This window comes from Calidris pugnax, unplaced genomic scaffold (assembly GCF_001431845.1).
Source record: "Calidris pugnax isolate Ruff unplaced genomic scaffold, ASM143184v1 scaffold225, whole genome shotgun sequence".
Taxonomy (NCBI): domain Eukaryota; kingdom Metazoa; phylum Chordata; class Aves; order Charadriiformes; family Scolopacidae; genus Calidris; species Calidris pugnax.
In genome coordinates, this window is record NW_015091072.1 from 2,606,719 (window position 1) to 2,630,624 (window position 23,906).

General features: G+C 35.8%; 1 protein-coding gene across 8 annotated transcripts in view; it reads right to left on the reverse strand.

Annotated features, from left to right (window-relative positions):
* The window catches only part of STXBP5L (syntaxin binding protein 5 like), a 199,625-nt gene extending 175,785 nt beyond the window's left edge, over positions 1 to 23,840 (reverse strand). For 7 of the 8 annotated variants that reach the window (XM_014957184.1, XM_014957183.1, XM_014957182.1 and 4 more), the window contains exons 1-2: positions 23,106 to 23,840; positions 7,608 to 7,705 (exon numbers count right to left, since the gene is read on the reverse strand). In XM_014957184.1, coding sequence (XP_014812670.1) covers positions 7,608 to 7,705; positions 23,106 to 23,303 — 296 coding nt within the window. In that variant the 5' untranslated portion in view covers positions 23,304 to 23,840. The remainder of the gene's footprint in view (positions 1 to 7,607; positions 7,706 to 23,105) is intronic. The other variant, XM_014957188.1, reaches the window with a different exon arrangement.
* Positions 23,841 to 23,906: the final 66 nt, after the last annotated feature.

Sequence of the window (23,906 nt, forward strand, 5' to 3'; positions counted from 1 at the left end):
CCTCCACAGCTTCCTTTTGCCCATGCCCTCCCTCTAATAAACAATATATGTGCAAGAAAGGCACCTAACTTTAAGAAGTTGTCAAGAATTTAAATGGAATGAGCGCCTGTAGCTAGACAGAAATAGGTCCCTTTTCACAGTGCTAAAAGACTCCCAGTGTACGTACGCCTGTGGCGGTGTGCTCTCCCTGGTTTGCCCCCCCCTCTCCCTCTCGGCTCCTGCCCGGCCTTGGCCACCACGGCCTATGAACTTTGGGGGTTCCTTTTTCTACATATTAGTTTTCCTAAGTTATTTGGAGAGATATCAATTCTCTCTCCCACCAGGAGTATTTGCCAGATAAATGCAAAAGAAGAAAAAGTCAAAATAAATAACTAAGCGTGTAGTACGACTACAAGTTGCTGTGTTTTTAGGATATTTGCCAAATTTAGGTCATGGATATTTGTCTAAAAAAGATAATTAGCAGACTGGAAAGGAGGGCAAATTGATGTGCATTACTTCCTAACTTCTGTTAATGACAAAGTTTTGAACAAAAAAGGTAGGGAAAGCTCTAAAGCTCACACAAAGTCTAATTAAGACACATCACTTTGAAATGGTTGACTATCACTACTACTCATCATTTCAATATCAGAGTAAGTTGTTTTCTTTTATTAAACTCAATAAAATCCTTGCAACAAATATCCAGAAAATATTTTTTTCAGACAGTGATCATAAACGCATTCAGCTTTGAATAAAATGCTGCCAGATCCATCCACCTGTATGCCATTTTTATATGTATCTCCAAATATACGAAAATCTATTTTTTAATAGTTGATTTGTTTGCAGATGTCAGATTCCATTTTTATCTCCTGGATAAATACCAATTGAAAGTGAAGGAAGCCCAGTATATTTAACTGTAATATATTTAACCTGCTTACTTGAAAAGCATGAAAGAGGCTTGGCAGACCAATGGACCCAAATTTATCCACATCTGCAGAGACCTATTACATATGTATATGAGTGTACACATAACCAAATGCATAGTAATGTCAGTATAGATTGAAAATTCCCCAAACTCTGGTTCTGTCAGACTTCATAATACAGGTAAATTTGATTATTTTTATATATTTATAATAATATTTTATTCTTCTAAATTGCCACTAATTTCTGTAATAATCTATTTAGATATCTATGTATATAAAAAAATAAAATATGTATGTGTTGATTACCAGGGTTGGTTTTATTTTAAAAGAATTCTGTTAGGAGTACTGACTGTCAGTGAGGTTTGTGTTCCTGAATCACTCAAGTGCTCTGGAAAAATCCCAAATATATTCAACAATGAGATACAGATGAAATGCATCAATGATTCTTCCAAGTCAAACAACAGAACTTTGGTCTTATGATCTTGTCTGTGCTTCCCCCATTCCATCTGCCCAATAAATCACATAGAGTAAACAGCATGGAACACAGTTGGTTTATTTTAAGGATAAAGATTTACTGAAACCTTGTTTAGATTAAGAGACAGCAGTTCCAGGGAGAGTAAATCTGTCACACATTATATTTAGATGTTATGCCATCCTTCTCACAGACCAAACCCTCAAGTTATATTCTCTTTTCTTTTAAAGTACATCCAACCTGATGTCAAACATTTTTTACCACACTTCTTTAACTACTGTAAAATTCCATGTCTCCTCAGAACTCTGCAGGCGATGATTTAATTAGTGCTATTTGTTTTCTTTGCCTGATTTTTTTTCTAGAGCACACAAACAGCCTCAGTTCTACCTCCTGGTAATATAGTCTCCCTGTGTACATCAGCTGCTGAGGATTCACGCTGTTCAAAAGAGCTACCTTAGGTTTAGATTTCACCTTCCCCTTTGCTTGGGTGAGTAACTCTGAAATCAAATATGTGATTATTGGCTGTTTCATAGAAAGAACTGAGATAAACTTATAGAATCATAGAATCATTTAGGTTGGAAAAGACCCTTAAGATCATCAAGTCTAACCATTAACTTATCACTCCCAGGTCCAGCACTACACCATATGCCTAAGTGCCCTGTCTACATGTCTTTTAAATACCTCCAGGGATGGTGACTCACCCACTTCCCTGGGCAGCCTGTTCCAACACTTGACAACCCCTTCAGTGACGGAATTTTTCCTAGTATCCAATCTGAACTTTCCCTGATGCAACTTGAGCCTGTTTCCTCTCATTATATCACTTCTTACTTGGCAGAAGAGACAGACCCGCACCTCACTACAACTTCCTTTCAGGTAGTTATAGAGTGTGGTAAGGTCCCCTTCAGCCTCTTTTTCTCCAGGCTGAACAACCCCAGTTCCCTCAGCTGCTCCTCATAAGACTTGTGCTAGAGACCCCTTCACCAGCTTTGTTGCCCTTTTCTGAACATGCTCCAGCACCTTAATTACATGCTCCAGCCTTGTAGTAAGAGGCCCAAAACTGAACACAGTATTCAAGGTGCAGTCTCACCAGTACCAAGTACAGGGGGACAATCACTTCCTCAATACTCCCAGCCACTCTATTTCTGATATGAGCTAGGCCTTCTTGAAGCCATGTTTTGTTTCTTACAAAATGTACCTCTTAAAATAAGTATTGCTGTACTGTATTTGACATTCAAAAATCACCCTTGCTATTGATGCATTAGAAGAAACACATAAAACAGGTCAGAAAAATTATTCCAAATATGATCCTAAAGCAGAATCTCTCCTGAGCAAAGCCTGTAGAATTTTTGTGATTTCAAACATCTTTCCATTAAGAAAATTTTTTAAACCTAAGCAAAAGTTAGGCTATCTTCCATACCGTCAGAATTCAAGGCTATTTCTACATTTTGCAGCAAATCTCAGAGACAACAGCATTCTGCCATAGCTGGTTTTCTATGCAATTTCACATAGCAAGACAAGTCAATCTAATAACCTGCTCCTTACTGCCAAAATTTCTATTTCTCCTCTATCTCCCTCTATGTCACATCCCAACTATGCACTCCCTGCACTTTCCTTATGCATCATTCTGACTAGCAGAGGTAAGCACCAGATAATTCAGTTCACTAATCTGGCAAACAAGGAACACAGCAAAAAAGAACTAGTATTTTGCCAGGTTAGTGAATTCAATTGCTTACAGAAATACTTCATGAGCACCAGAATCAGAGCAAGGAAAGTGTTAGGACCACGCAGCTAAACGAAAGCTGGGGGCAGATCAACACTTCCACGTTCATGTGCCAGTGAGTCAGAGTAATTTTGTTTGCTGAGGTATAAAATGGCTATTATATTGTCTGATAAAAGCAAGCTGTTACGTCTATTAGAAAGGCCTTGCATGTGTTGTAGATGATTTACTTTTTTGCTTAGGCAACAAACACTGGAAAAAAAAGGTTTGCATGCCCTGTAACCTGAATCCACGACAACTTGAAGCTCCTAAGTCTAAAGAATGTGTATTAATGACAACAACAGACAACACTAAAACATGTCCAAAGACATATTACTAATTTAAGCCTGTTTAATGATGGATAAGCTTTCAGTGGTGTGGAGGCCATTATGGACCCAGTAAGTTGTTTTCTTTGCACTGGATATAAGACAAACTTTCTCTCATTTCTTACAAAGCGAAGATGATAATAGCTAGAGAAGAGTCTGTCTTAGAATTTCTTACTGCAGCTGACCACCAAGTGATCAGCAGCTCAATACAAAAATATGTCGATGCTCTATCCTATATGTTTAAAATTGGTGGCTGTGCTGGCTAAGCACATCTTTGATGTGATGGAAGAAGTCCAAAGGAAAAGACTCAGTAACTCCAGAAAGCACCTATAGTGAATTTAACAAGCACTTGTTAGCTGAATAGATGACAATATAAAAATATGCATCCTGAAATCTGAGAGCAATGTGCCACTTTTTCAGATCTGATACTGGAATAATCACTGTTAACAAAACTGATTTTAATCTATTTATTCAGATAGAGAATGTGACAAACCCCTAAACTTCTCTTTTTCCTCTGAAACGAGGAAAAATCTTAATTTCTTGCCCCCTTATATAGTGATACAGAATCATCTCTGACAGTAACCAGAGACTGCACACTGTTTTTTCGTGTGTAATAGCAGAAGGTTTTCCAGACTGGGACAAGGAAGAAGGATAGGGAAACAGTAAGAAAAGGAATTCAAATTCACAGCCCCTCTTCAGCTGAATCTGTTTGCCTGAAGCAAGGATAGCCCAGGTAGAGTGGTATCACACAATGATCTGAGCAATGATCAAAGGTATGGAAGCTGAGAACAGGCTTCAGATAGGAAAAAAAAAAGTCCTCAGAGGGGAAATAAAATTTGCTGTGTTTAGGACAAAGGAAAAGAATGATCAGGTGTCACAGCAATTATTTTAAGAGTGGGGGTTTTGCCCCGTATTTGCAGATTTTGTTAACTTGTGTTGGTAATGGAAAGATACTCTTTCATCGGTGCTTTGCAGTGCCCTCTCATTCTGTGGGCTGGAGCCTATAGGGCCTATGAGGAGCTATAGCTAGCCCTATGAGGATCCAGTACCCAGCAGTCATCAGTGTAGGTAAAACCTACATTGTTGTTTGAAGTTCCTTGAGAATCCCACAGAGACTGGTAGGATCAGTAGAGCATAGCAACAGTAATTCCCATTGCTGTAGAAGCTATAGCAGTTGCATCTAAAGCAGGCTGAAAAGAAATCTAGGCGAAGACAAATTGACTGTCATACCAAAATGAACTTTCATTTATCTCTGTACCCTAATAGCAACTTATGAATAATATACTCTATTTCAGGCCAATTTAGCATAGTCAGTTTCAGTACCGCTGTTGGATCATTTGAAATGATCACCTAAAGGCGTGATGTTAAACATTAATTCACAACACAGAGGCACACGCTTCATTTTCTTTGGAAACAGCTTTTGAGACCTCTTAACTTGTGACCAATAGAAACTGTGAATCTTTTAGGAAGATAAGGAAGCAACAGTACCATTATGTGACTTACACTGGTCACAGGAAAACTTGTTTTACATCATTACATGAATACTAAGCATAAATTCTGTCTTGCTATGCCTCTATGTTGCCCAGCACAACATAGTCTGATCCAAACAAGGCCCTTTTGGTGCTGCCAATAAATAAACAAATAATTGGGTGCATTTCTCTGATGGTAGTCAAATAGTTTGTCCTCTCACTACATCCACAGTACTGTATGGATGGACCAGTCAAACACAATGTATGTGTGGAACGAATTCTCTCTTTGTTATCTAACACAATCATGGCAGAATGAAATTGTGCAGCTCTGCTAAAAAGTATTTTTACAGGATACTGCAGAAAACTCAGTGATTAAAGTTTATATTTTTTTCAGTTTGCTTAAAAAAATTTCATTATGAATTGTACTTTCAGATGCTAGCTATATTGAATGTGTTACACATTGACTTGAATTTTATTGCCTGATTTCAACAATTACAAATGGTTGCAGCAAGACTGGCTTAAATGAGTGGTGTTCCATGTATGGGCCCAGGCTCTGTTCCACTGATTATTGTTCAACCTTGTGTACAAATGCAAAGTTATTAGTCCCCAACTAGGCTTTTTATGTAATGTGTTCTGTGAACCTTTGAGAGCCAAGAGGAGAAGTCTTAGTTAAAATGAATAAATTACTTTTAAGGCACCCTTTATCTTTAAAGCACAGCTACCATTAACTCACTGCTCAATTAAGCAAACTGGGTTCTGCATGCCTAAGCCAAGAAACATTTATGTTATGAGATGATATCTCAAAAAAAAAAATCAAATTCTCTGGTAATCTTGATGCTCTTGTTTGATTCAATTACTAGAACTGGTAGAAAATTTTATGTGAATGAGGCAAGGGTTTGCTAGCAAAACTGGAGAAGAAACATTAAAGAGAATGGTGCTTTGAAAAACATTCTTCTCCTTTATTCCTCTCACCCCTTGTAACCCATTTCCATGGAAGATATAATAAAGAGTTTTATATAAGGCTAGGGATAGAGCTAATTTTCCACTGCATGTTCCATTCCTGTGGCAGGGGACATGCAGGTTTAACTTAATTCTACATGAACCTGTATTAATTCAGGCTCTGTACCTGCATTTTTCTCAAAGGAGGGATTTATACAGATATAGGATGCATAGCCAGTAACAAGCACTGCTCCAACAAAAACCAGGTTGCTGAGATGGAAAGAAGAGGTGGGCTCAGGAGTCAATGTTCTGCAAGGTCTTTTTTCCTTCTTCCTACATCTACATTACCCATGAAATTCCCAATACCCCCACCCACAGAAGATATCAATGAAGTTTCCAGAGGCAAAGCTCCAGCTTTCTAATCTTGCATACCTCCCAAAAGAAGAAAGCATGACTACTAGACTTGCACTTTCCCAGAAGTGCACAAATTCAAGGGGTTTTTTCTCTTTGTAATTGAACAGAATATATTCAGTCTACTAAATACAGGTAAATATTAAGAGTAGAACTACCAAAGCAAGGCTTGTTGCATAACTAGAGATTTAGTTGAGTCTTGTGAGAAGTTCTGGATCAGATAGAAAGTGAGGTTTATGAAAATGCAACTGTTCAGAACAAGAGCACTCAAAAATGGAGAAAAAGTTTTAGTCATGTTACATGAAGCACAGACTGGTTCTCCAGGAGGAGATAATTCTTTACTCTGTAACTTGCTTTTGGGTTCATTAGGTTTACAGTTACCTTGGGAATATTGTAGCAAAAGAACCCAAAAAGATTCGATTGGTATTTTACACAGCATTTTCCCCTACTTTAAAATCAGAATTTATTTAGCTACAAAAAGGTTGTAAAAAAATCTTGCTTTATTAATTCTGTATCCTATAACTTTTAAGCTTTCCTGTAATAGTCTTTCTCCCTTTTTTCCCCTACTTTATATGTATTTTCAGCAAGCTGGAATAAATTTGAACCATAACAAACTAACAAAAATATGCAGAGAAGCATTTTGAAATAGATCACGCTTAAATATTCTCAGATTTTTTTTTAAACCAAAGTTTTCAAATTTTCATCACATTTATATTCAGTTTATTTATATTCTGTGTAGACTTTGAACTTAAAATCCCTACTGCATAAAAAATACATAGAGTGCTGGCACTGATGCACCTTTATAATTAATGAAGAGAAACAGGCCCTTTTAGAGTGCTTCACCTTCTCCTCCAGGAACAGATGAATTCTGCCCTAACATCACTTGTTTCCCACCATTCACTTGGAAGAGTCTAAACAATATCTCATACATCTATAGCTACAGTAAAGATTTGGCTAGCTGCATTGCAGCAATGAATTTATTTATTGCTAGCACAACACTCACAAGATGCTTGTTACCACTTTCTAGTCTACCTTTACATACTGAAAAGCGTCTACTTTTCATGCTGAAAAACAAAAAATAATTCTGCTTTATATTAATCAATGTATGCCAAAATCATATACCAAAAAACTCAATCAAAAAGTTTTCTTTGGACACCCTAAGGACCCTAATGGTAATTCCTCAACAGCATATCCATTTCCAGTCCATCTAGTGAAGCAACATGAAGTAGAAAATAACATAAACAGTAACCTTACCTGAGTGCTTGTAGAAGATGATTCACATCACTATATTACAAATACATAGAAATGGTGTAAATTCTGAATGAGAAAGGATACATTCGTATGGCTCCTGTTCTTGTTCCAATTGCCAGAATTTTCTGAACTGGGTCAAAAGCTAAGGCAGTAGGTAGATAAGGAAAACCATGGCGCACCGTCTGAAACAGAACAAATGAGCAAAGTGATTAAATTGTAATCACTGATAACAGCATGTACGTTTTATGTTATGCGTATAGGAAGAGAATCTATGTTTTTCTATATATTGTAGTATTTGCAATACATTTCATAAAAAAATATTTAAAAATATAAAGAATTTTGAATAAAGACATTAATTTCACTCAACAATTTCTAGATATGCTCTTTAGTCTGTAATATTTTAAATAGTTCCGATGTAACAAAGTAGATTACAAAGTATATGCCAATATGCAACTGAAATATATTGCTTATACAGTATACTGAAAGATAATCTCAATATGCAAGGCAGCTGAACTTTAATTTGAAAAAAAAGACACATAATATGCTTTTAAAAGACTGTCACAAATAACCTCAGCCTCCACAGAACATCTTCAGCAGAAAGAAATGGAACATATCCAGGGGAATAGATCCAATAAACCAATAAACTGAATTGAGTCTATGAGGTAAAAATCCTCAATATCAATTTAAAATACCAAGAAGCCAGAGATGATGTTCTTAAAATGAGCAACTGAACCACTCACCCTTTCTTAATGTTTATTTATAATACCATGCTTTTAATTCTAATTTTTAGAGAGATACCTTGGAGAATAAATGAACTGAGCATGATGCAATACATCCTTAAGTTTGAAGACTGCCTCAAGTAATATTTTAAGTTATCTTAACCTGGAAGTTATGACCAGTATGACCTGCCTGATTCTTAGGAGGGAGAACACTAAAACAAGAAAAAAAAAGAAAATAACTAGACTAATCTATACACATATACACAAAAATGATCTGTAATTCATTTCATGTGTGTGACTGCTTACCTAAAATTGGGTGACAAATAACTTTTATTAGTATAAAAACAATGCTTTATAATATTAGATATAATACTGAATTTCGGATTGACTCTTATTTTGTAAATGGTTGGGATTGGAGAGAAAGTAGTTTGAACTGAATGAAATTTAACATTTTAAGGTATTTTTTTCTTCCTTGAAATTATCTTGTTCATGGACTGTGTCTACTGAAACATTCAGCAGTCCCTATGGAACAACTTTAACAAAAGGGATTCCTTAATTGCAGACCTGTTGAGTAAAAAGCAGCTGATGATTTCTACAGTTGTATCAATCCCACTCTTCCATTTCAGCTGGAAACACTTGAACTGATATTCACAAGTAGTTTGGGAACAACCAAATGTATGTTTTTCAGCAAATAACTCCTTCCTTAAAAGAAATCTTACTCATTTAGTATCTTAATTATTGCTGATAAGTGATTTCTTTTAAAAGAATGTCTAATTATTAGTTTCTAGACTGCAAAAATCCAGAAACATATGCTACTTCAGTACACTGTAAAAAAGCAACTCACATTTTATGTTAATGTAGACATTTATGAAAGATCTCCATAACTCTGTTTCTGGTTCAGTTCGGTTTGTGTTGCAAGTAGATTTTTCAATTATACATTGACAAAGCTAGTTTAAGCACACATGTAAGAATGAGTAATGATTCTAGAACTGTGCCTGGGCCTCCTTACAGCATTTACTAATACAAATGAAGAAGAGAGAGGCCACAAAATTAACTTGATCCTAGGGTGACAAAAATTATATTCCTACTTAATCTGAATTATGTCTAGTAGGAACAATATAAACCAAAACTATCAATGGTAGGCAGAAAACACAAAACAAAGCTTAATTTGGAAAAAAATCCACCATCTCAACAGCAGGTAAAAGCAGAAAAAAAAAATATCCTAAAACATCAGTATGCATTCAAAGAAATATAGGACCTACCTAACCCAAATGCGCTAAGAAAGAAGGTGCCAAAAAAAAAAAAAAAACAAAAAGCAAAAAGGAGAGAGAAAAAGCAGACAGCAGATGGAGCCAGGACTACTTTTCTCTACATTAGCCAGCTTTCTTTTATGTCTTCGGTTTTGGCATGCTGTCTCTAGAGGTTGTCTGTGCTCCCTTGGACATACAATTTATGTGCAATATGTGAAATAATTTATTTGAAACAGAACAATTACAAATGCAGCTATAATTTCAGCATAAATCTTTGTTCAGCTTTGTTATTCTCTTTCAAATTATCTTTTAAATAATTTTAAGCAAATATTCTTACGGTGAATTGCACATATATATCATTCCAGTAATCTTTACACAAGCAATGTACCTAAATGAATATAGGAAATTGATTATTGCTAGTATTCAACTAATGAACATTTTAATATGCTGTACAGAACATAACAATCTCTTCCTGTCTAAAATACCATGATATATTTGATTAGCTGAAAAAAGGAAATCACACTAGTAATAATATGCAATATCCAGTAAAATTTTGTTCACATGGTATTTTCATTTTATTACTTTTTTTATATTTATTTATATTTTATATATTTATTTATATTTTATTACATTTTTCAGTGTAAGAGTTTTTCTTAACTTTTGCTTATATTAGCACTTATATTAGACTGCCAAGAAACAATTCTTTCAAAGTGTTTTTTATATTCTCTAAATAGCCTCAGAAGATACAGGACTAAATTCAATTTTAAACTATATCAATTAAGTAATAGTGTTTATAGTCAAAACGGTTCCTGCTAATTTGCATAAACTTAACATTTGTAACTTTTCTACTAACATTTTACAGATACCCCATTTTGTCAACACCAAAACTGATTTAGTTAGATAAATAATTTTTAAGATATCTACTTGTTAAAATTGAGGTATGTAGTCAAAGCCTGTGACTCAGGATGTAGAATCTTCTTCCAAATTGCAACCAACGTGCCACATGCAAAAATCTCACTGAAGCAAGTAATTGATTGGTTTCCAAAACAGAGAATGAAGTGTTGACTGAAACCTATATAGCCTCTTACTCAACTATGTAGGAAATTAAAAAATATCAACGATTACACCTTTCACCAAGGTTGAAAGATGAGCTGCCACGCATTACATCGCTGTAAGACCATGACATCCCTCATGTATAGGCTTCTGCGCCTGGAATCTCTGATTGGTAAGACTGCTTCCTGCTCGGGTAAGATGGAAAGAGGAAAAGTTATCAGTAGCCTTCCAATCTAAGGAAATGATACAGGAGGGATACAGTTTTTTATCAGTTAAATTTTCATTTTTTAAAGGAATATTTTTTGTAAAAATTGTGTAGTAAACACTGAAGTCTCCAAGTTCACAGTTGATAGTAAGCCCCTTCAGTTAGCGAAATTCAGTACCAATAAGTGGGCAAGAATATGATAAATGAGCTTTATGGATAGATGTAAGAGAAAGCCTGGGGAGGGAAGAAATCTTAACTAGGCTTACACAGTGCTGAATTTGGAACCAGCATTTACAATTCAGGAATGATTTTGTGGGTACGGTTAACATTCCTCTGATGCCTTTTGTTTAATGTGCAGCAGCAACCCAAAAAACCAAGTAACATCAGACATCACTAGGAGGAATATAAGAACAACAGAGAGGGCATAATTTTGTTGCTATATACAACATCTGTGAGTCCATTACTTGAGTACTGTATGCAGCTCCAGTCTCCATATCTGAAGTAGTCAAGTCAGAGCTGACAGAGGGAAGGCAACTAATGCTCAAGGTGATGGATGCAAGCCCTATGAAGAAAGACTAAAAGTGCTGCAACTTCAGTTTGGAGAGGAGAAGGCTGTGGAGGAATATGACTGAGATTTACATAATCAAGACAGTGGGTAAGCTAAACGTGGAACTGTTATTTGGCAAAACCACACAGCCATTCAAAACAAATGAAAGATTAGTTTGAAACAGAAAAAAAGAAAATACTGCTTTACGCAATAGATTTTGAAGGCTGACAGTATCAGCAGGTTCAAAAAGGCATTATACAAATTCATGGACATTATTGATAAATTGATTCTAAAAGGACCGGCTACAGATCCACTCTCTGGCATCTCCACCCAGTGATGGTGGATGATGGGAGATTAGAAAGGGAATGGACTGCAGAAAGTGATCTAACTTATTACTCTCCCTAAATGACATATTCTATTGCCACTGTCAGACACTGACTGCTGGGCGATATGGACCATTGGTTTGTCTCAGCAGGATATTTCTTATGAGCTTATTACCTTCACCAACAGCAGTGCATCTGAGAGAGGCAGAAAAAGGAGATCGGTATCAGTGGAGAAAAACACAGTACAGAAAAAACACAGAAAATGTGGGTACACAAGGGAAAAATAAAAGTGTTACTGAAATAGGGAATACAGGGCCAGGAAGATATGCATAGGGAACAAACAGATTAGTAAGACAGTTTCTTAATATTTACATAAACAACTTTTGGCATAGTAATACTTCCAGCAATAGGTAAATTCATTTTGTCTTTTTAAATTACAAAACTTATTTCGTTATAAAAAGGTCACTAAATAATCCACGGTGGAATTTTGAGAAAATATCTGTCTTCGACATAGAGTTCAGACACAACCTGAATTTTAACAGTTTAGTTTCACAAATATTATACACTGATACAAAAAAAAAATCAAAGAGATATATTAGAGATATATTAGAGTATTTGAAATTGACTGATATTATACATTTTTGTGCTATGAACATATGAAACCTTTTTTCCTTTAGAAGCAGCTTAATGTACTTTAAAAAACCTAAGTTTGCAAAAATTAGTATCAAGTCTATATTTTTAATATGAATTGTTTTCATTCTACTATTTTCAAGAAGTCTGTATGCAGACCATATGACTGTTTTTTGAAACATGCTAGTTCTATCACACATTACATAATTTTTCAATTTCCTCTTATTACTTGGCCCTGGAAGATAAAGTAAATCCAATGGCACTTTCCAGACAATTAGTTTAAAAAATACATAAGTAAAATGAAGAAGAAATCTTGCAGTCCTGACTAAAGTCCTTCTTTTCACAACAAATATCTCCGCGGAAACTTCAGAGGTGTGTTTTTCCACTGTCATTTTCAGTTCTGTAAACTGGATGTTAAAGGCTATCATGATCTGAAAGGTCCCTTTCAACCCAGACAATTGTATGATTCTGTGATCAAATAAGGATAGTCCTCCTATTCACACATGATTCATATTGATACAAACACAAAGTTAATTGAACCATAGGGGGAAAATAAGGCCTTCTGAATGTCAAAAAGCATTCTCCTCATGCTTGTTTTTGAAATACAGTGTAGTGTATCAAAATATCAAATTAACAGAATTCAGACAGAAAAAAAATCCCCAAATAAATAAAATAATATTTATACTCTAACTGGTTTATTCCCAGAACCCTACAGTCTCATCCAACACCCCCTGCTCAAAGCAGAGTGGTTGGATTTTAATCTTATTTGATCTATTTAAATCAGTGTTGCTGTGGCCAAGCAACCACTTGACAACTCCACCACCTTGCCACATCTACCACAGCACCAAGTTACAGCACAATAGGTTAATACAATAAGTTACAGGGTAATACACAGGAATATAATCATCCCAAGATAGGTATTACCCCTTTTGGAGAAATCCTAAATTCAAGAGAAGACATTGTATGCAAAATTATTTCACCTCTTCCCTTCCCATTCTTTCTAAAAGAACTCTACCAGGTTAAAAAATAAATTAAAACAAATATACAAAAGGGAGGAAAATGATGAACACAATGAAGGAATTGCATCCGTTATTCAGTAAAATATGCTGTAATAGACTTCCCACTCTTGCCATTTAAACTGACAAGACGAAATAGGGCATCAACCTATAGAAAAATGGCATGGAGTTTAAGAAAACTGTATTTGGCCTTGGCTTTAATGTAAAATAATAAAAAAATGCCCCAACCCTAAAACACTAATTTCAAAGCTCAGTTTGGCTTATCTACTTATGCAAGACTTCTGTCCAAATGGGGAATCATTATAGCCAAAGTAATTCAAATAGTAGTACATATTGATTTTGTTGTTGTTCTTGCATCATTTAACCGTATTGCTCTAGAACTTGAAATAGTTTGGTTCAGAATATTGTCTGACAGAGATCTGTTTTATGGGTATTTACAAGAACTGTAAAATCATTCAACACATCTGATAGCCCTGAAAGAAAAATATTTTTGTCTTCACTATGACTGTAGATGCAGAGGATAACATAATTTCATAACTTTAATGAGAAATAATTTTTAAAAAATCTATTTTTAATAACGTTACACAAGGCCAACATAGCAATAACTCTAATTGATTTTGCATGTCTTCCCATTTTTGGATTTTCTGGAACTTTGCTATTTAGGCTGATTATGGCTTGTTCTGTTATGCCTGATGGTGGTTACTGTTCTGAAGCAGATGTTTTGTTTGCTGCTTTCAGAATATTTTAATTTAAAAAAATCACCCATATTGGGGTATTAAAAAAGTTTTGCAAGAAAATTCCATGCTACTACAATAGAAGAAAATTTTGGTACTACAAAGCTCTTGAAGGTTAGGGGTTTTTTGTTTGTTTGGGTTTTGTTTTTTTTAAAGCTATAGAAATACAGTGTTAAAACCCTGCTGTGACATAGAGACAATGTGCATTGTTGGTATATTCCTGGGAAAAACTTTTTTTTTGCAACATGATTTGGCATTCCTGTATACAAATGCTACTACCAGATTTCATTACTAGCATTTACAAAATTGTTTACTATTTATTACTAATTCATAATTAATCTTCTTCTACCTTCTTTCTGTATGCATACCGTACCAAATTTGAGGAGGTTTTTTTTCTGATGTTGAACTGCGAAGCTAATCTGGAGATATTGGCCAGCATCTCATCTCACATATGGTGAAGATACATTCCAAATGAAATGGAGATATTTTGTGGCAGCTTTTTGCCTTTTAACAGCAGTGAAATCCAGCAGATATTGCACATTACTATCCCCTGCTACATTGCCCATAATGCTACCAAGGGCATAGCTCACAGACACAGCTGAAGACACTATATCCAAAGATCATCAGAATCAGATCTCTGTTTATATAACCACATGCCAGTTATCCTGCCTTTGCCTCATTCAGTGAGCATTCAAAAGTATGTAGGGACAAACAACGAATGAACTAGGGTTCTTTGGACCCACTGCAATGAACTTATATGCACAGCTACAATGGCATGTGTCTGTAATACAACTGATGCTGGGCAGGTGTAGCTGAAAGCAGATATCCACCCTTAAGGGATACAATAGATGGAACGGGATGAACAAAGCCAAAATGAACATTCATCATTTATTTAGTATGAATTTCTGTGATGTCCAGTGGATAAGGCAGAGATTTTCTCACAGGAGCTATTGCAAAGAACATGCACAGAACAGCATCCAACCTTCCCGATGTTGTTTACTGGTCAAACTAAATGCGATGGAGGACAGGAACAAAATATAAGCAGACACTTTAAGAAAACAAAAAGATGCGATAAAGACTAGATTGCCACACATATAGACGTAACTGAATACTAGTTGAATAAGGGACCTGACTTCTGAGTGTTTGACCTCAAGACTTCCTTATATAGCAGATTTTTTTAATGGCATATAAGCAATTATTTTTAACTGGTTGGATTCAAATTCTGCAAAAAGACATGCTACTGTATACACCTGTAATCGCACATACACCACTGTATTCAGTAAGGCTATTTTTGAGTACATGCACTTATCAACTCAAAGCCCTAACTACTAAGGGCCACTTTTATTTCACAATTTAACTTCAAAGGAACCATAAAAAGTGTACCTCATCAGACTTTGACCCTAGCTACAGGCGACAGATTGTCTCTAGTACTTTTTACTATTCATAGTCTTTGCTGGTGATCTGTTAGGAATGGACACAGCACTGCACAAAGATAACATCTTATTACATTTGAGTGTATTTACCAGCCATCTGTACCTAACAATATTGATTTTTCTCCTCTCCACAGATGCACATTACGTACACTTCTAATCATACAATCCTCTTACTTTCCCCTATAATGATTCTAACATACATTGTGACAAAATAATATAACCCTATAAGCTGCTTTTATAAACACTTTTTCTTAGAATAGCCAATAGACTAGTACATTGATGTAGCTTAGGCTATCTTCGTTCACTTCTCTACTGCTTCCTTTTCTATGTTTATAAAGTGAATGTACTAATGCTAACATTTCACGGCATTTTCACACAGACCTCAAGAAGGGATTTGGTCATATACCATACACAAGGGACTATCAGATGTCTCAGAATAAAAGTCAGATATGAATGGAGATTCATCTAAACAAATCAAGTGAGAATGGAGTCTGTCTTAGATTTAGTCCACCTCCGCTGAGGACAGCTTCATGTTTTATGCAGTATATGTATTTCTACTTGGGAAAAAAATATCTCCCCCTACTTCATATTTTTATCTATGAACCTCTAAGCAATTTCTCTGTAATTTCTTTAAAAAATTAAGTACAAGTCTTTTTCTTTCAGAAATAAGTAGGAAAAAAAAAGAAAGTTGCTTATACAACCAATGTTTCAGTCGACAGGTCTATGACCAGAACATTCCCTGAGATATGGGCCAAACAGGCTGAATTTCCTCCATCCTCTCAGAAGAGATTTAAAATTGCTTTTACTGCTACAATAGTGAGAAAATTTCTTATTAACTGTTGGCCCACAGGGGATGTACAGTATATCCAGTCTGTCCAGTTCCTACTAGCAGGGAATAACAGTTAAGATGATAAAAATGATGGAACCCAAAATAAAGGAGAGACAACAAAAGAAAACTTGGGAATGAGAATTAACTCCATGAAAAAAGCCCCATGTCCCAGGTATAAATTTGGTACAGTTCTCAAAGGACGTGGCATCACCACATCAGATTCTAGGGGTCAAGCCTGTGCTATGTAAATGTGAAGACATTGCGTTCTTCAGTACATTCCCTGTTTTTTTCACCATTTCCAGGACATCCAGGGATTTCCCAATCTCATCATCAGCTCAGGGAACAAAGGAAAACTGGAGTTCTGTTATGATGGTCTGATCTCTACACAAGTGCCGGTGAAAAAATGACCCTTGTACAGAAAAAATATTTGACTATCCTTAATATACACTTTCAGTGAGGAGGGACATTCTCTCTTTCTCATGAGGAAAAGGTATATCCTGAATTTCAATTCTTTATCCAAGGACTCCATGTGATTGATATTAATAAATCCTTGGAATAAAAACCAAAACAAAAACCGAAGAAGCCCACTTAAAATGGCACACAAAATTACAGTAAACAGTTTAACTTTTAGGTTGCCCTGTGTGGAGTCAGGAGTTGAATTTGGTGATACTCACGGGTCCCTTCCAGTTCAGGATATTCTGTGACTCTTATATTGTTAAAAATGCAAGGTCAACCATAAAAAGTAGAAAAATAAGAAAATACATGAACTAAGATAATCTATGCAACATGCATTTGTTCCCCTTTTGTAGGGATTAATTAAATTTTCTGCCATAGAACTTTTGTCTCACTCCATGCATAGTACAGTCTGCTCTGTCCCCCAGACAAACCAAAAGTAAACAATCAAAGAGCTGATGTCCATAAAACCTGTCTATTTTGTACCAAATAGCAAGGGGCAAGGTACAATTCAGATAGAAAATTGCAGAAAGGAAATTCTATCAATGATCTTATCAATTAGTTTTCTAAATGATCAAGCCAAGCGCCATGAACTAAGCTTTTCATAAGCTGCTAATCTTGTTTCCATTTTGTGACGGACCCAGTTGAGATAACAGAAGGTAGTGATATTCATATGTCTTAGGTACAATTCACAGGTCCAATGTGGAGCCAGAATTCCATCTGTAGTCATTTGAGACAGGAAGGAAATACAGAGCCGTTCTGACTATCTAAAGTGGACATATAAATTGACAGTATGAATAACTAGCCTAAAGACTACTCTGTAGGTGTGCACAATACTTACAACAGAAGGTGAAAAAAATGGGAGGCATAATGGGAAGACATAAATGGTATGAAAATGTTAAATATGCTTAAAAAAATCAGATTCAAAGCAGATCAAGCTGGAAACTCAGAACAGTGGACACTAAGCAATCTGGCATTTGGGATTTTCTGTGCCTCGGTTCCTCATCTATACAGCAAGAATAATAATACCTCCATCTCAAAGAAACATTACGAAGATCAATTCATTAATGCTTATAAAGCTTTCAGAACTACAGTGGTGAGCACTTCTGTTGTGAAAGTCCATGGGGAACTTAATATTCAGGTATGCTCCAAGTTCTAAGTATGCAAAGAAATACTGGAGTGCTTCCTACTGAGCAAACACTATTCATTTTACTAAATTAGAGCCATAGAATAAAAAATGGGATCATGTAATTAAAGGTTGAAAGGTTGTATGTGCAAGCAAACTTAAGAAATTTGGAACTTTGTTTTGCAACCTTGAAAGTTTTTAAATGGTTTTGGAGCTGTAATTGCATGTGTTGGCCATGAAGGGTCTGCATTAATGCATTTATGATTAATATTTGATTAACAATCAAACAGTGATGCAAAAAAGATAGGTATTTGCAAAAAAAAAAAAAAAAAGGACGAGAGAATCCAGGTATACCAATACAATAGGTAGCTCAAAATCTCCAAAGTTCTTAAGAAAAGAAGCTTTTAATGTGCTATGCTCTTTACCACTGATGAAACCTGTTTCTAATTAATATTAACATTTTAAAAAATACATTATATTAATCACACATTTCATAAAATTACCATCATCTAATTACAGAAGTGTCATTTATGACACTAGTTTTAAATAGAATAGGGTTTTGCACCTAACATTAGATCCAAACTGTGGTATATTGGAAAAATCCTTCCCAACATTACCTTATTTACCATTTAAGTATCGAATGAACTCTGAGCACTTATAAGTAAGGGTATATTTAATAAATATATAATATTTATTTTAAAATAGGGGTTCTCTGAAACATAGCACTTCACATACACTTTTTTTTTTCCCTGAATGACCTTACTAAGGAATCAACACAGATTAACCAAACAGCTCAAGCTAACTAAAACACTATGGGAAGCTTGTAATAAAGATATTCTTTTTAAATTTAGTTCTATTTTTGGTTATGAAAAATTTAAAAAATGTGATACTGCAGAATCTTTCTTCTTTCATCTTCTCTCTATTATCTTTGAACTGTAGCATCATGTTGCATTTGCAACTAGAGTACCTACTTGACTGCTGTCAGAGGAACTAAATGTTCATCTTCACAGGTTGACAAAATAAAACCCATCTATAAACGCTGGGAATTAAAGTTTATGACCATGTCATAGGAAATCCAGATAATTACGGTATTCAAATCGGCTACTGATAGGATGCATCTCGAGTGCCTGTTTTTGTCAGAAATAAGCAGGGTTAGGAAGGCATAATTGTAATTGCCCCTGGGCTTCCATGCAGGTTTCAATAAAAACCTAAAACTATTCTGGCCTACTTGGGTTTTGTATAAAAATTGGGTAATGTGCATACTGAAACTATGACTATACTACCAATATGAATAATAGAGCAAGATGTTAACTAGATAATGAAACTACCCAGAAATAATACTGAAGACCAGTTTTGGAGAGAATACAAATCTCATGCCTGAGGGCTTAAAGGCAGTCCATAACCATCCACATTTGGGAAATAATTCTGTGAGATTAATGTGGTGGTTCTTGAACCTTTTCTAGGGTGTCCAATTGCTGCCTACAGCTAAAGAAAACATACTGGACTGGAGTAATTGTAAGTCTAGCAGAGCGCAACTGTTACTATGCTCTTAAATGAGGTCTTTGACTTCAAATATTTTCTGCATAAAGTTATTAACACCATGCTCTACGAAGTCAACACTATGATTGGTCTTCAAGAAAAGCTCAAGTAGTGTTCTATCAGAGACTTATTTTCATGAAGAATATGCACTCTATGTTCAAAGAATTTACATCTTCATTCTCATTCAGTTTTTCCCAACTGCGTCATCCTCTAAGAATCAACCTTCCACAAAAAGTAATAACTGTTTTTACCTTTTATGTTCTTTCTGCTCAAAGTTCTACTCAAATGATTGACAACATAAAACTGTGATCTTCTCACATCCTATATTAAGAGGAGATCTCTCCCAAGTGCTGTATTTTAGTTTCTATATGCTATGGACAAACATAGGTGAGTCTAAAAAAAATCTTTGTCAGATAAAAAACAACCACATATACAGAGGGAAAATGTAAAGGAGCTAAACTGAGGAAACTAGGCCTATCCCCATTAAAATGAATATAAACATTACTAAGATATTATACAGGATCCTGCTTATGAGATGTTATCTCATATTCAACTCAATGTGAACTGTAATTGAAACTTTCATGATTTCCACTTGGATACCCAAATCCCAGGAGCAGCCCTAGATGTAACAAACTATAGCTCAGCTTCCTGTTGTCACAAAATACAGTCCTCACAAAATTTCACATTAAGACTTTTAAAAGAGTGCCACTGATTCATCAGTACAGGTACCAACATATAAATTTATCATACTTAAAAAAGGCCTATTGTCATACGTAATAGTTTCAAGAATATTTCATTCTTAGTCTTCCAATACAGAAGATTACATTAATGATTTAAATATAAATTCCAAAAGTAACTCATTACGAACATCCCAGTGTAAAATTGAATATTCAATGTACTTCTATTAAGTTCTAGTCTGAAAAAGGCACTGTGGTAATAAGCATCCTAAAAATGCCACAAAATGGAGAGACACCTTTCAGGTGTGCTACTAATGAAATCAGGTGTGTTACCAATAAAAACCGTGTTCTAGTAGAGGATTTCTGTTTTCAGTCAAGCAGACCTTCCATGAACTTCAGAAAGGCAATTTATTTAAATAAAAACTGCAGGGTAAGGGCCTTTAATTCTTAAGTATGAGTCAGCTTTTCTGTTTCATATCTAAATGAAGATTTTATAATCAGCAAAGAAAGGAAAACCAGACTGGGGGTGCTACTTAAACTGTGAGCCCATCTGCCTTGATCCTGCAGATGATAACAAACCAAAACTGCCATTAGGTTTGATAAGTTCTGTGTGCAGCAGGATCACAGATCCTTAAATATGCAGCCTATATAACTTACGTAACTTAGCATGAAAATACACAATGGATATACCTAAAGTTCTACACCACAAAAGCTTGGGGAAGACAAAGCTTGAATATTATGTGTCTTGCTTTTTTTTTTTTAATTTAATTCAAATTGATTTAGGTACAAATTCCGGCTCAGATCCTGCACCCTGGAGCATGCAGGATGAAAGCTGCGCCTGCGTCAAGTCCCACTGCCTTCGGTACACTTGCACAGTACATAATGCAGGATTGGGGCCTGTGGGATTTTGTTGGTTCACTCAAACATGCTTGTGATGTTACTAAACTGTAATATAGCTGATTAAGCAGAGCTTGTTGAATAAACATTGCGGTATTTTATGAGCACATAATCACCGAGTATTTTGGAAGTTTGCTTTTAGCATACTTTTGTACCTTTTAAAAAGGAAGCTGGTGTTTTGCACACCATAGAGTAGACTTCTGCAGTACCATGCATTCATAAGCAAGTGCTGCTGCAAGCAACCAAAACCCTTTCCATAAAACTATTTACTTTGTTGACAACATTTTACCCTGAGAGCTAGAGACAGGCAAATATTGCCAACTGAAATCTTCTCAAAATGACATATTCCTATGTACAAGCAGATCTATCAGATACGTTTCCAAGTCGATCTCTCAGAACACCAACTGTCTTCAAGTAATATCAAGCCAAAGAAGGGAAATAATGGAGATTAGGAAGAAAATTAATTTCTTTTCATCTTACGTTACCTATTTTTGCAAGTACACCATACAAAATAAAAATATATCATAGTAAATACAGATCTTTGGCCCTATCAAATGACTTAAACATGAAGAACCATGTTGAGTTTTAGCCTTACTTAGAAGTCTCAGAATGTTAGACCTTCTAATGATATTTTAATTTATCTTGATTATTTGCATTACCTTTTTACTGAAATGACAAAAAATGGGAAATTGCTGTACTGAATACCTAGAGTTTCACAAAATGTTCAATTACTACGTACAGAAGCAAAAGGAGTCAAACAGGTATGATTCTAATGCATTGATCACTGACACCCTATTAAACTAAATAATTTGACTCAAAAGGCCTGAACCTATTTTGGTTCAGTACGGCAAGGAACTGTCAAACCTCCAGAAATTAGAATCATGTAGAACCTATTCCAAAGGTCTCGGACTCTTTAAAGTCATGGGGGTTCATCTTTATTCCTCTGAACTCTATTAAGAGTTTTGACGCTCGCTGTAGCTGAAAACCAAATAGAATTAGCATCATGGTATCCGAGATCAGTAAAGCTGTGTGTGTCAAAAGGACCAGATCTACACACAAACTGTTTTACAGGCTTGTCTTGTTTGTTTATATTCCTTCCTTCTTCCCAAAACACAAAACCAAATGAGAATGTGTTGGAGCTGGCCATAACCTAAATTTCAAATCAAATGCTATCTCATTAATCAAAGGAAAGTATACTTAATAGATGAAGTTCATTTACGCTTAATAATGTAAATTGCAGTAATTAAAAATTCTGGGTTCAAAGCTTTTAAGCAAAACAAATAAGCAAACAACACTTCTAGTAAAGTTAGAGATAACAGCAAAGAATCATAATATAATCTCTCCTTTCATTTTTGGTGTTCTTTAGAAAAGTACGATCTTTGTATTCCAGGGGTGGTCACAAGTACCAAACAGTTTGTAGTGATTTTACTTGAGCATTTAAAAACACCACTGAAAGCTTTCTTGCAGAAAACAGATTAAAAAAATAAAACAAAGGGATATCTTACGTGTTCTACTCAAAGAAAGCTCCCACTTAAGGACCCAACCAACACATAAAAAGCAATGCCAAACAAATCTGGCAACTTTTGGTTTTTATGCTGTCCCACTAAGTTTACTGTCATGTAATCACAATCTTCAGTACTAATGCCAAGAAAACACCCTGAATCTACATCCAATCCCTCACAAATAAATGAAGGGCTAGATTCAGTAATCACTGCTCTTATTATTTCTAGACAGTGCCTTTTTCTTAAAAAAAAAAGGAAAAGGAAGAGAGGATGAGAAGAGTGAGGAAGGGAAGTAAATTTATACAATTTTGAATTTCTAATGTCTTATAAATATTATCTGTTCTAGCACCCGTTGCTTTGCTTTCCTGCCCACAATTTTGTTTCTAGTTTGGGGTCCAAGAATGAATTTAGGATTTGTCCCCGAATGCCGAGATCAAGATTTTAATGAATTTACTGAACAACCCAACTCTGCAGCAGGAAGAAAAAAACATCAACGAGATCTCTGGCTTTTCATCCCAAAGTCCTTATACAACCACTGCAGTTCTCAAGCAAAAGGCTTACTGGTATCATATTACTGCCCCCCCACTACACGACGAGGCTTTTAATATTTCCATAATAAAAAAAAATAAATAAAAATTACAGTGCTTACCTTACAAATTTGAAAATAATCTGAAGTGAGCGTCTCCTGGATCTCCTCTCTGGGTGTCCCTGCAGCTCCTGCAGTCCCTCCGGGGTGCACGGAGCCACCGCCAGCCCCGCTGCCACCTCCACTGCCACCACCGCTGCTTCCACCGGGGGATGAGGCAGTTAAACCATCCAAAACTTTGCGAAAATTAAATTTCTTCATTTTGGAAAAACCTTTCGGAAGGTTTCGGGGGGAGAAAGGCTGTGTCGTAACGCATTCAGCTACATGTAGCCGAAAGAAAAAGTCTTTTAAGGGTCCTCTGAGTGAGGCAGCACTTGAGTCCCTTGTACCAAACAGAACGTCAGTATTAGGTGTAATTGATTGAAAAATACAAAGGCTTCATTTTGTCAGATGTAAAAGCTACCTGGAAAAGTCCTTTTAAAAAAAATAATAATAAAAAAAAAAATCCACAAGCGGCAGAACTAAGATATACGTTCAAACAAGGAACAATGGAACAACTGCCATCGGGTTCTCTCACAAAATCCACATTTAGCAGTGGTTAAAACCGAAAAGTAAACAAAAAATTCACGCCGGCATCCAAAACAGCGGGCTCCATCTCTCTACCTCCCCTGCCTACGGTTTGCCTTCGGCGCTGGACTATTTTTAACGAAAACCACAACGGTTGGGCTGCATTCAGTTGCCCCTTCCCCTCAAACTCTGCCCCCCCACCTCCCCCCCACTTTTTCAGTCAGGGGGATCTTTGCCTCCAAGGGGTTTGAGAGGAGCCGGTTCCCCCTCGCCCGCCGCCGCTCTCCTCACGGCTCC